At 41.3% G+C, this 13,851-nt stretch overlaps 1 protein-coding gene across 4 annotated transcripts in view; it reads right to left on the bottom strand.

The window, feature by feature from the left end:
• arhgef28a (Rho guanine nucleotide exchange factor (GEF) 28a) overlaps positions 1-10,264 on the bottom strand; it is a 48,495-nt gene extending 38,231 nt beyond the window's left edge. For all 4 annotated transcript variants that reach the window (XM_035141400.2, XM_035141402.2, XM_035141401.2 and 1 more), the window contains exons 1-2: positions 10,008-10,264; positions 6,097-6,151 (exon numbers count right to left, since the gene is read on the bottom strand). In XM_035141400.2, the coding sequence (XP_034997291.2) occupies positions 6,097-6,129 (33 nt within the window). In that variant the 5' untranslated portion in view covers positions 6,130-6,151; positions 10,008-10,264. The remainder of the gene's footprint in view (positions 1-6,096; positions 6,152-10,007) is intronic.
• Positions 10,265-13,851: the final 3,587 nt, after the last annotated feature.

Here is a 13,851-nt window from a genome sequence, read left to right as displayed (position 1 = left end):
GTGCTCAGCTAAGGGCTTTCTCTTGTGATTAATGGGCCGTCCTTAATTCACTCTTATTGTTAGCACTTTAGGCGGAGGCATCCATCATGTTTAAATATATTTTTAGTGCCTGCATCATCTTATCGTTTTAAAAGAAAGCAGCCGTTTCTCTCTTTGCGGCTTCTCTGTGCATCGCTGTGGTCCAGAGTCTTAACAGTTCAGCAGAATCTCACTAAATACAAGGGGCCAAAGCACACACAGGTGACAATTACAGTGTAGAGTGTGCATGGATTAAATATAATCGACAGTATTATTATACAAGACTAGGAGCCACGCTATAGCAGCTGGGTGAGGCTGTACACGAGCACAGCAGCGCTTTGGGCTAAATGCTAACGTCAGCAAGAAAATATTCCCACCCTGATGATTCTTTCATGCTGTTTCCCATGTTGTTCACCCCATGTGGTTCGAATGACTTTATCTTTTGCTAGTGTTTTGCAGCAGTACTGATAATTCCTTTTTGGCCACTAGTCTGGATAAAATAAACAGGACTCTCGATTTGGATACTGAAGACTGTTTGGAACAGAGTCAAATTTTAAGTAAAAGTAGAACTAAGTATGGCTGGGGTTGATGGGGATGTCGACTGACGTTTGCTGTTCTTTCCCTTGAGATTACATTATGTTAATTATTCTGGACGTACTCAGGGGTAAAATGTAATTACAGGCCAAAGATTTCTCGCACAACCTCCTAGGGAAAAGCCATATGCTCCTGGTTAACGAATCAATAATGGGGTTAATGTAAAGTCTGCAATGCACACTGAATATTAACACTGACACCAGTCTCCCTTTGTACTCGCTGTGTCACTGAACTCTACAGGGGGGCTTTGAAAAGTTGCTTCTTTGAGTCTATAGTCCAGCGTGATAATGGAGGTCTGACTCAAGCTGCAGCTTCTGCACACTAAGTGGTGAGCGGCAGGACCACTTAGTGCGCACTTAGCACTGTTAATGTTATCACTGATTGTTTTTCCACATAATGTAAAGATTAGATGTCGGCCCATGGTTTGGGCAGCCATTCTGATTTCAGACTAATATAGACACAAGGAATCCATTTAGAAAAGTAGAAGAATCATTTCCACAGTAATTTCTACAGTAAGTTATTTTAACATTTAAGAAATGGAGGAATTGGATTTGGCCATAGTTTGCATAAACTTGTACAGAGATCTGGTCAATTCAGTATATTTCTAAATCAGGGGCCATAAAGGGGCCACAATTACACAGTTATATGTTAACAGCCATGCGCAATTCCTGATTCAGTGAGGTGCACATTTAAGTCATTCCTTGGTTACTATAGCTTTATAGCTTTGAGCAAAACCACATATCATTGAGTATATTTTGAAAATTGTTCCTAGTTCAAGCACATTGTGAACTTCAAAAAAAGCTTCGAAAATAATAATAGAAGAAAAGTCTTCCGACAGGACAGGGGCACTTAAGAGGCCAATTAGATTTCACCAGGGGCCACGGCCCCAGTGGCTCTGCCCATGGGCCGATTATCCTTCCGATAAATCATTAGCATCAAGAGGCTTTATCCACGGTCTGTCCTATTGTATACAATCTATTGTCTTCCAGCTTTTATATTTATTTGTCTATGAAATACAACGCAACATATGTGAACACTTCTTTCCAATATCTTCTGATTTCGTTTTCTGTCCTCCGAGGACGCTCCAGCTCTCGTTTCGTGGTCCCAACAGTCTGCAGCAGCCTCAGATGATATTGCTTTACACCAGCACAATTTGATCAGAGAGAATTTGCTTGATCCAAACTGTATCTATTGTGCCTCAGGAAAGAGGAAGGAGTGTGGCAGGGTGGTGATAAGATGTCGGACTGATGTGATCTATGGCCTTTTCTCCTTGGCGTTATCATGACACAACCTTATCCAGTGACAATGAAATATTCAACACCTCGTGCTTTTTCCTCATGCCTCCCACATGGGCAGTTTTCAGGTCAAGCACAATGTGTCAATTATGGAAGATGAGGAGGTTTCTCACTTAATGAAGAGCTCACTATAAATCTAAAAGGCAACAATGCCGTGCAGGGGTCACCTTTAAATGACAAAACAATTATCGGGTATTCTATTTAATACCGATTACCCTTAAAACAACCAATCCAATGACAACAGCGACATGATTTTGTAATCCCCACATGTTGTTGTCCGACCAGTCGGGGGGGAAAAAAACCTGCCTGTGGTCTCCAGGAAACCAGCAGTCATCAGGTCTGCAGCTCTCTGCCATGATCTCTTGAGAGCAACACGTAGGTGACGTCAGGGGAGCAAGATCAGTGCCACTGCAAAAACAAAAACAGCTCCAATAACAGTCAGTTGTCTTAGTGAGACGGCAGCCTTGACGTCAGCAGCGACACAGCATTGTTTTTTTTAAATATTAAGTATTTCTCATGGCGTAGTGAGGAGCTGTTGTAAAGGAGCTGACACGAGGGGCCGTTTTATTTGTCTCATTATGAAAAAGCCTCAACAACTCCTTTAATAAAATTACAGTGAAAACAAGACAACTGATGGAGTCACTTTAAATCAGTGTAACACAGCATGGCTTTGATCGAAAGGCAACAGACGGCTGAGAAAAAAGCTTATACTTGGAGGTGTTCCGTCCAGCCAATAAACATGCAGGATAATAATCAAGCAAAGTATTTTTCAAATGTAAACGTGTACGACAACATTTCAAAGTGACGCATTAGCTGCTCCTATCTGAGCTGAAAGAAAGTCAGTGGACCAGAGTCTCATTGCAGTCTCGAGTGTGACAACTAGCACTGCACTGTGGGCCTGTTCTCATACGGCGCTGAAACACATACCTCCGATTTAATCTGCTGTGCAAATGAGATACTAATACCGAGTGTACATGTCAGAAAAGGCCGTCAGTAGAACTGGCATGGTGTCACAAACATTTCCCATCAAAGAAGACCGCTGCCAAGTATAGACTTATTCTTATGTAATAATACCCAGAAGTGCTGGGATTTTGAGGAATTTGTTTTGATTTTGCTGAAAGCGATAACCAAGAGGCTTGATCGTATCACAGGTTAAGGTTGATTTTAAGATATTGTTGAAAACCTTTAAAAGGCACTGCATGGCCTGGCTCCTGATTATATTTGAGACCTTTTAATCCCGTATGAACCTCTGCGTAGCTTCAGATCCTCGAACAGAGGTCTTCTCACTGTTCCACAGACCAGGTTAAAAGGGGACAGAGCCTTTGCAGCCAGGGCCCTAAAGTTCTGGAATGACCCGCATCAGGAAATAGGTCGGCAGAGTTATTGTCCTCTCTCAAGTCTTAAAACAAACCAAAAAGCCTTTTTTTTATTATTATTATTATTTAATCTGAGGCTTTTGTTTATTTCTCTTTTACTAGTAGAGGTACATCCAAAAGGTACTTCTACCAAAAAGCCTTTCTTGATTTTATCTGTGCAGTTTCTTTTGTATTCATTATCTGTCAATTTTATAGATTTGTTGTCTTGCTCTTTAGATCTGTTTTGAAAAGGACTTCATAAATACTTTATTATTATAGTGTTGATATTTTAGATCTGCAGTACCTGAGAAAGTCACTTTTATTGTTATTTGCTTTTGTTTTCTTCTTTTATGATAGACTGGATTATCAACACACTGACTGGCAGGGGGGGGGGGGGTTCTCAGTTGGTTCAACATGTGAAAACCATTGTAAACAAAATCAGTCCAGCACTTAAAGGAGGAGACAAAAATCATAAACCCAGAAAAACACCTTGCTAATGCAAAGAGCATGTGATAAGCATCCCAACCAAACCGTACTGGAAACTGAGCAAACATGGTAGAACAAGGATATGGCTAATCTAGCCCCATTAGTGAACATGACGTCGTGCTGAACTGAGATAACAGGCTCACAATAACCGTGGTGGAGCAGCTCAGTCTCCAGACATAGGCCACAATCCCATTACTACGGTTTGGTGTGAAAACGCATCAACTCGAATACACCTGGCGTTCGCACTACTCTGGAGCTGTGGAGTCGCTAAAACAAAGAAGTTTGGAAATGCTGCTGGCCCCAATTTATTTTGAAAACTTTGGTGCTACGTTGTAGTCTGTACGGGCAGAATTGGCGATGTTTGGAAACTATGACGTAGACACTCACCACCACTTGCTGATTGGGTCTTTTTGGTCACAACATAGCCTGCGCTGATTTGTCAGGCTCCTATCACATGACCCTCCTCCGGGAAGAAATGAACCGGCATCAGCCTCGGCTACCAGTACAGAACGCAACACGGATAATCAAGTGTTGCTGACCCTGTTGTCTTTGCTAACTGCTGTTGTGCAGTTTTAAAATGATACAACTGTTCACATGTGTAGCAGACGAGTTGTTATTCAAGCAATCTGAGACAATTCTGCAACAAACTACCAAATGCTTCCTGTTTACACCAGCACGCAATCTGGTTTTAGATTGTAAACGCCATTTTTAAAAGAAAACACAACCTCGTGGGGCTGGTTTGGGATGAACTGAACAGAAAGTGAAAGGGAAGCAAACAGTGCAACACATCTGTGGGATGAACGTTCGAAAGAATATTTTCCGTCAGGAGTGTGTTTGGCTGCTAGATGAGTCCAAAATTGTATTTTTCGTCTGTGGTTTGATTTCAGAATCCCTGAGACATTAAACTGTGCAAATTTGAAAAACAGCAGGGTGAAACCGAGGGGTTGTAAAACGTCCAACCAGTCGTGCGCACACCTGGACGACCGAATCCCTCTGACATGAAGTCCTGCACTGGGGCGCAATAAAAACCTCATTAAACCCCCTCACTTTCTGCCTGCAATTGAATGCACCCATTTATCCATTGATCTGGCCTAACAGTATCTCCTGTGGGTCTCACACTGTGCTGAACGTGTGGAGGTGCACCATAAAACCTTACCAGGCGTGTTACAATAACAGCCTTTATTTCGCAGCAGTGTGCCGTGGCTTGTCCACACAAAGGCCGCCATTGAAATCTGGATCTCATTCAGCAGTGAGAGTTGCTCCTGTTGAGCTGTGACCTTCGCGGGTGGAGACGCCACTTCCTCCTAATGGAGAGGTGTGTGTGTGTGTGTGTGTGTGTGTGTGTGTGTGTGTGTGTGTGTGTGTGTGTGTGTGTGTGTGTGTGTGTGTGTGTGTGTGTGTGTGTGTGTGTGTGTGTGTGTGTGTGTGTGTGTGTGTGTGTGTGTGTGTGTGTGGTAGAGCCTGCAATGATTCACATGCCAGGGTTTCAGAGCGGTCCTCAATCAGCTTCTACCAGCGATTACAAGCGAAGGTTTCGGAGCGAGCCTCCCACCCCCCTGTCTGAAACTGGTGACACAGCAAAACAAGCCGGCACTCTGCTTACCAGAAATCTGGCAACGCTTCAGTGACTGGCCCACCCACGCTTCCACGCAGACGGGAGAATAGGGGTGAGAGAGAGGGGCAGACTGAGAGAGAGAGAGTGAGGGTGAACGATGGGGGATACGGAGGATTGAAGGGGAACAGGAGGAAGAAATGAAAGTACCAGCACGAAACAGAGTTTTACTATGTCAAAGAAAAAGGTTTAAAACAATAATTCAAACACACCTGCACACCCTGAACTCTATTACACACTTTCCAAAAGAAAAATGTTTATTTATTTAATTTGAAAAATTGGGTGAGTAGTCTTAGAAAAGCCAAAAAACAAATGGCCATATTCTCTTATTCTGGGCCCCATGCTCACAGTGGAAGCCATGCTTTCAGGAGGCCTTGTCGGTCGGTGAACAGGCTGTGTAAGGCCCTGGCTTCCCGAGGGACTGAAACCCTCCTGGCTTGGGTTTCACCTGCGACACAAGGCTTGCCAGTCAACCAGTGCACAGACGGAGAGTCAGGACTGAGACACAGAGAGAGAGAGAGAGAGGGGGGGGAAAGGGGCGGCTGCAGGGAAAGAGGAGTGATCTAATTCTGGTGAGAACAAAAAACAGGATTGGGTCTAAATGTGGGTTAGAGTGACCCAGAGGAGGGATTCAAGGTTCGTGTACTCGACCAACCACTCCCAAAAAAAACAGACCCCACGACAAGACTAACAGCACATGAGAGAATCACACAAGCAAAATCATGTAGGCACTTACATATAGAGGCACCTCTCTTCTGTTCACCTCCATTTTCGCCCCATCCACCAGATACCTAGAGGAAATAATCACGTTACTATAATGTAATGATGGACAATAACAATTGAAACTTTTTGACATTTAAATGCATAGTATAAGAAAGTAAAGTATAGTTTGTTTTTGTCATATTGTCAATGTCTAATATATGTTGTCTTTCATAGCCAGAAACAAGAGAAACATCTGCAGCCAGTGAACTGAGCTGCTCCAGGAATAAATGATGATTATTTGAAAGTAACTAACAACAGCCCCTGAGCTCACCGTCTTACGGCGAGCGATGTGAGATGTGTATACCCTCCGATACATATATGACGCTCTGCTTACAGCCTTGAGGTCAGTGAGGTCAACAACAGTGTGGATGATGAAACTACAACAGCTACAGTGTCGGAGTCTTCAGGCAGAAAAGAGCAAGGGAGGAGTAACTGTATCTTCTGCACACACCTGATCCCCTGTGACTTCCCTCTCAGCTGTGAATAGTGCATGGACTTCAAAGCTGCACGGCCGTATCGGCTCTGCAGGCCGCACTTTGTCTCGACCAGGGGTGGGAACCTTTATCCTATCCAAGGCCATTTTAGTTTCTATGACATCCTTTGCTAAACACATATCACACTCTTTGTTCAAATGGAACTGCTTCTCTTTAGCGAGGTGTCTGATGTCAGATGGTAGTGATGATGATGATGATGATGATGATAATGATGATGATGATGGTGATGCTCCTCACAGCTGATTTTAGCAGAAACAACTTGCTCAAACAGGTCCTCACCTTTGGTTGAGTCGGGCGTGACTGGCAAAGACAGTATTTTTGGTTCAGTTGTCAAACTCAGCACACACAAAAAATGGCTGGTTGGTCTGTATTTTCTATGTCTGTCGTTTCATTGAAGCCCAGAGAGAAAAAACTGGAAAATTCTCATGTACTTTTGAGTACTTTTTAAAAAAAAATAACTAGTGTTTAATCTGTTCTACTACTGTTCTTCAGGACAAAGTGACGCTGTGGAATAATTTTTATGTCTGGTTTTGCCTGGGGAGATCTTATTTTGTTTCCCACGTATATTCTGTTCATGATGATGAAAAAGTTTGAACTCGAGCATGTTTGGCGTTTCTGCCTAGAAAATTTGACTCAATCAATTGTCCAAATATTTCAGGATCAACAATTGACTCATCAATTAATTGTCTAGTAATCGATTCAGCTTTACACCCAATGTTGTCAATATAAACTATTATTCAAGCACAAGCAAAACAATAAACAAAACACAACCAATTACTTTTTTATATGTTGAAATGTACTCCATATAAATATAAAGTAAAATTGTAATGGTTTGGGGGCACTCTCTTCTGAATCTTAGTAGCATTATGTTGTTTTGTGAAAATGAACCTGTAAAGTAACGCAGCACCAACAACAGGATTCAGTGTCTCAATAGCAAGTCCAGTCACGTTATACTGTAAAGCACTGACTGGTGTCCTCAGGGTTTATCTCACAATAATATCACAATTACATTTGTGTACTGTCATATTGTGGCCAAAGGACATCTTATCCATAGAGGAGTGCAGTGCCACAGGCCTGGGCGTCTCGCTCTGTTTTTAATCCTCCTCATATCAACGGGGCCACATGTGGAACTAGAGGAGGAACATTTCGTATTGTAGAATAAACATTGTCCTAGATTGGCAGGTTACGACGCATCAGGTCAACACAACATGAATATTCTCTCGTGCTTTTGCTTAAGTAAGGTTTAAAGACAATCTGAATCCACACTCTGAAGAGAATAAAGAGGATCCATCAGAGCTCAAATACAACTTTTTAATCGTCTATTAGCCAAATTAAACGTAACATGAACCCAAAATAAGCCTCCGTACTAGTAAAAACTTGTCTTTAAATCCGCAGATTAGGGTTGAGTTCTTCAAGTCTGCACAGCATTTGTCAATCATTGTCCTCAGCCTGACTTTAGCCTCTGACATGTTCAGTGTGAATAAGAAACCTGACCTGGCTGATGGCCACGCACTCCAGAACAGAGCGTGAGAACAGAGATTACACACAACAAGACAACGCATGCTGTCAAAAAGCATCAGGGAAACTCATTTTTACTTCTGTACATGTGACGAAAATGTTTTCAGACGTGAGCAAGTTGATCCTGTTGTCCTTAGATTTCTATTTTTATTCAGGTGATGCATGATTGAATAATTCCTTTCACATGACGAGTTGGGGTTTTGGTTTTGACGGATTGCTGTATGAAAATGTGCTTGTTTTTCCGCTTTCAGCATCTTGTATAAACACTTTCATTTACTCCACACTCTTATATTTGGGCATGGAGCAACATTTCACAGCAGTGCTACTCATTTCTTGAATGTGCTCGATGCAATGATGAGACAAGCACAGAGGCCACAATTAGCTGCATCGCAATCGCTCAACAGTGTCACTGTGACATCATGGGATGCAAAGGTGTTACCAGATAATTCAGGTAGGATGAACATAGAGTTTTCTAACTTCAATCAGCACCACAGACTGTTTATAAAGAGCTCTGCACACAACGTCCTGCACACAAACAATAAAAAAGTGACAGTATATTGTAGAACTGTTTGAGGCGGACTCACTAATGACAAGAAATAATTCTGAAGTATCTCCAGAGCAAGAGAAGAGGCAGGTTTAGAACAGGAACTGCATGAGCTATTATGGGTGATCTGTTATCAGCACAGTGTAAACAAACTCCTGCCACCTTTTCTAGCTTTAGAAAGTTGGTATATACACATTATCAGCACTTACAGGGATAGTTCACCCAAAAATGAAAATCCACTTATAATCTACTGACCACTATGCGGATGGAGGGGTGGGTGAAAGTGTTTGAGTCCACAAAACACTTTCAGGGGTAAACAGGGTCGCAGCCAAATCCAATACAATTGAAGTAAATGGGGACAGATTCTTTAAACAGGAAAAAACAACAGAAAAAACACATGAAATGCCTCCATACTGCTCCTGTGGTGTCATCCAAGTGTCCAAATTCAAATTCAAATTCAAATTGAAGCAGCGTCATTTACACAGTGTTTTTAGGCTAAATGTCCTCTGTCATCCTCCTCGTAGTTACTGCTGCAGTTCTCTCAAGAACTCGCGATAGCTGCTGTTACTGCTGCACTTGGATGACACCACAGGAGCAGTATGGAGGCATTTTATGTTTTGTTTTTGTTGTTTTTTTCTGTTTAAAGAATCTGTCCCCATTTACTTCAATTGTATTGGATTTGGCTGCAACACCGTTCACCCCCTGAAACTCCAGAAGCGTTTTGTGGACTCAAACACTTCACCCACCCCTCCGCTGGCATAGTGGGTGAGCAGATAATGAGTGGATTTTCATTTTTTGGGGTGAACTATCCCTTTAAACACCCCACAGGCACAACACACGACCTCTGCTGCTTTTCGCCGTGCAGTGACGCTCCTGCATGAAACAATCAAATCCAGTCAGGGAATGAATTCATTCGTGAAGGGATCCCATCACCGACGGAGGAGTGAGAGTTGGTGTAAAGCCTGAGTGCAGACCCTGGACCCTGAACGTGCCATGCCTCTCGCTTCTTACGTTCTACCTGTGAACGCAGCAGCATTTCTATTTTATTTGTATAGCGCCAAATCATAATATTATTTATCTCAAGGTACTTTACATAGAAAGTCAAGACCCCTAAAATGTTCAGAGAAACCTAACAGTTCCCACAATGAGCAGCACTTTGGCTGTGGAGAGGAAGAACCCCCTCAACAACTGGAGGAAACCTCCAGCAGCAGCTACAGATGAAGCAGCGGATGCACATCAGGTGACAAACACTCGATCGTGTCCGTGCACAGAGTCCTTCTCCTCACGGTCCGGTTTGAAATCTGGAGTTTTACAGTTTCCAGCCGTTACCTGCTGTCGTGTCCCCTCTGTCCGGTCCGCCGCAGGACCCAGATCCGATGATCGAGACTTTTCGGTCCGTGGAAACTTTCCCCCCGCTGCTCGCTGCTTCTCCTCCTTCACGTGATCACTGGAAAAAGCCTCCGACGCTTTTATTCCGCATTTCTGCTGCGTCTCATCTTGTCTCTCCTCGCTCCGGGAGGGAAGCGGCTCGCGGTCTGTTCGCAGGTGTCGTTGGAGAAGTTTCCCTCTCTGCGGCCTGCCCCCTCTGTGGGCCAGCCCCTGACCACGCACACACAACGCGCGCACACACACACACACACACTGGCTCTCATCAGCATTAATGTACGCATATGCGTTTTCTATGTATTTACGTATATTTTTCATGAAAGAATGAACAAACTCTGGACTACCTGCACAACCTTCACAGGAAATTACTTTGTTCTATTAACAATATGTTTGGTTTTGGTGTTAGGTCAGATTTTGTATTTATTACTGACAGTTGTAGACTATTTGCACAGCCCTTTAACTATACTTTACAGCCTCAATTCTTAAGTGCTTAAGTCCAACCATGTATGTGCGTTTTAAGCTATACTATCTATCTATCTATCTATCTATCTATCTATCTATCTATCTATCTATCTCTCTCTCTCTCTATCTATCTATCTATCTATCTATCTCTCTCTATCTATCTATCTATCTATCTATCTATCTATCTATCTATCTATCTATCTATCTATCTATCTATCTATCTATCTATCTATCTATCTGTCTGTCTGTCTGTCTGTCTATCTATCTATCTATCTATCTATCTATCTATCTATCTGTCTATCTGTCTATCCATCCATCCATCCCTCCCTCCCTCCCTCCCTCCATCTAAAGCCACATCAACGCAGCACTTCATGGTGTTAGTGGGGGAAACATGGAGTCAGTTGCAGTGGCAGATCTAAATCAGAGCCCATAAAGAGGCCACAATTTACACAGAGGTGCAAATTATGTGTCCAACATTTACACACAATTCTTGGAAAATAAAGAAATTAACAAATAGTCTGATTTGCTTTTAGTATTGTTAGTAAGTGACTTCTAGCTGTAATTTGTCATTTTAATATCCTCCACTTAGAGACAAGAAGGATTGACACCACTTTCATTTACGTTCAGTTGTGTATTAATTATACTTGCAACGTTTGAACCTGTTGAAGTACAATTATGTTTAAAGGTAATTAAACCTTATTTTAATTTTATAGCCTGATACCTAATATTGAAACTCCACTTCATTTCAGTGGGCAATACTGTAATTTCTACTTCACTCCTTTTATTTTACAGCTCAACATATAAATCATGATTTATTTGTATTGGTTAAACATTATATATAGTATATAAAATTAGCTCTATCTAAACCTCATACATCTACATCAATAACAATCAGCCAATAAGCCTATATAATAATACTCTGCTTAATACCTTTCATTCTATTAACTAAATTATATATATATTATTTATGGAACTTATTTTTACTCATAACAGAGCTGACATGCATATATGAAGAGATAACACATATTTAGTAATTGCATACCTCAGAAATGCAAAGGTATGGATTGGATATGCTGTTTTGTCACTTAGTCAAGTTTTTTGTCACAAATAGCAGAGACCAAAATCTTGACTTTGAGTGAAATGGGTCATGCTCTAATAATGCTGGATCCTACATTTCATAAAATGTTACAAATTTTATTCAACCTTCATATATCATACTCTGGAAAGTTCCTTTGTGACTCCTCTCAAATTGGCCTCAGCTATGTTTTCTCATCGATCATTATCCTGTACATGGGATCACTTTAAGGGTGACGGCTCTTCTTTATCTGTCGTAATTCAGGCTGTTGCATCAATGTACAAATGCGAAAGGCGATCTCTCACTGATTTGTCCATTCTGGGCTACTGTAGAAACACGGTGGTGCAACATGGCAAACCCACTCCCTATGTAAATATATGAGAATTATTTCCATATAATTTCTATGCGCTTTACCTTTAATACACGTATAACTACTGTAATGTGACAGTAGTACTATGCATTGACATTCAGCGTGACACAAATATATTACTACTAATATAATGTAACTGCAGTGAAAGATGTGAAAAGTCAAGTATAAATGACTTGTGCATTCAGGGGGGAATCACAGCACTGTTTTATACCAGTGTTCACTTTACATGGAATACTTTCATTCCTAATGTTCCTCTGTTTCCTCTGAAAATCGTCCTTCTCTCAATTGGATTGTAACTCTAACCAGACAACAGAAGACACAGACATGTGACGTTAACAGGAAACGAGAGGACAACTTTCCCACCCTTCCTGCTCCCAGACTTATCCCACTGACTGATAATGAGCTACAGATTACACATCTTAAATGATGTCAGAGCTGACGGGCTACAACAACACTGGCACGCAACACTTTGTAACACAGTCAGCAAGCTGAGTTAATCCAACAGGTTCCACCCGGACAGTGTTGTCTTGCTTAAATGAGGTGATGAGAGGGTTAAAGGCCCTTTTGGAGATGAAGAAAACCCACAAACACTGCTTGTACTGCAACTATAACCTCTGAGACTGTGGTGCCATCTGTTGGCACAAGTGTACCAGTAAATAAGAAAGTGAGTGAACGCACAGTTCTGCCATCTTGTGGAAGTTCTCCATATAACATTCCACATGGTTCATTTTTAATCTCACATTTGTTTTTTCTATGCTGCAAAATTCAAGGGATGTCCAGAGAGGGTAAGATCTAAGAAATCTGGACTTGTTGTTTTCAGTGCATGTGATCCTGGCGTCCTGCAGGTAGTGAGAGCAGCACACTGTGGATTTCACTGCACACATTGAGACTCACACACTGTCAAAACAAGGCGGCCGAGACCATAGTTACATGTGATCTTTGCGTCTCATTGCTGCTGACTCTGGAAGCTTTTAAATCCCTAGACCCCCTGGTGTCATCAGAGCACCGTGGTGGAATAGCCACGGCCCTTCACCTCCTGATAGAGACTACAAATAAGAAACTAAATGACCTCCCTGTCTGCCTGTTGAACTGCCTGATGGTGTGATGGACAAATATCAATAAACAAAGTTGCACAAAAATACAAAAACAGAAGGCTCCTCTTTCAGCACAGCCATAATCAAACATTTTATTCAATAATTTTACCCTCACGTGTTTTCTCAAACACACTGATAACATAAAACGGTCTTTAAATCGGGACTGAGCGGTTGAGTTTGGCAACAAAACTATATTTTCTTTGTTCTCTTCTCATAAAATTGTTCAGTGTTTATATATAAACAGATTTTTTAGATTGTTTAATATAATCACAGCCTACATAATACATTATCTATCTATTATCATTGTATTTAGGACTAGAGTAAATTGGATAAATACTACAGGGACTTCTACACTGTTTATCCTGCAGAGCCTAATCACATCATTAGTAAATCACTAACTTTAGGTCTTCGACAGTCACATTAAAACAAAGTCAAATAAAAATTGAGATATATAGATTATAGAACACCTTTTGTAAGACTTTCCATGGACAACTTTTGTGTCATTTTCTATATATAACAATGGCGTAGTATATGCGTTTGAATTTCTTTTTTTTTTACCAAGTCCACACTGATATTATCAAAACAGTGTGTAAATTAATATGTTTTAAAACTACAGATAAGTGAAACTTGTACAAACCTACTGTGACATCCAGATTATGCATTTTGTTTGTATAAGATTAATTCTTTGTAGATAAATAAAGAAGTATACCAGTGTAGTATCAGCTTTTTATATCAGTTTGAGTATCAGCATGATTTCGAGGCTCCGGAACTAAAAAGGAAAACAAC

This window comes from Hippoglossus stenolepis, chromosome 18, assembly GCF_022539355.2.
Source record: "Hippoglossus stenolepis isolate QCI-W04-F060 chromosome 18, HSTE1.2, whole genome shotgun sequence".
NCBI lineage: Eukaryota > Metazoa > Chordata > Actinopteri > Pleuronectiformes > Pleuronectidae > Hippoglossus > Hippoglossus stenolepis.
This window is presented reverse-complemented; position numbering and strand designations above follow the sequence as displayed.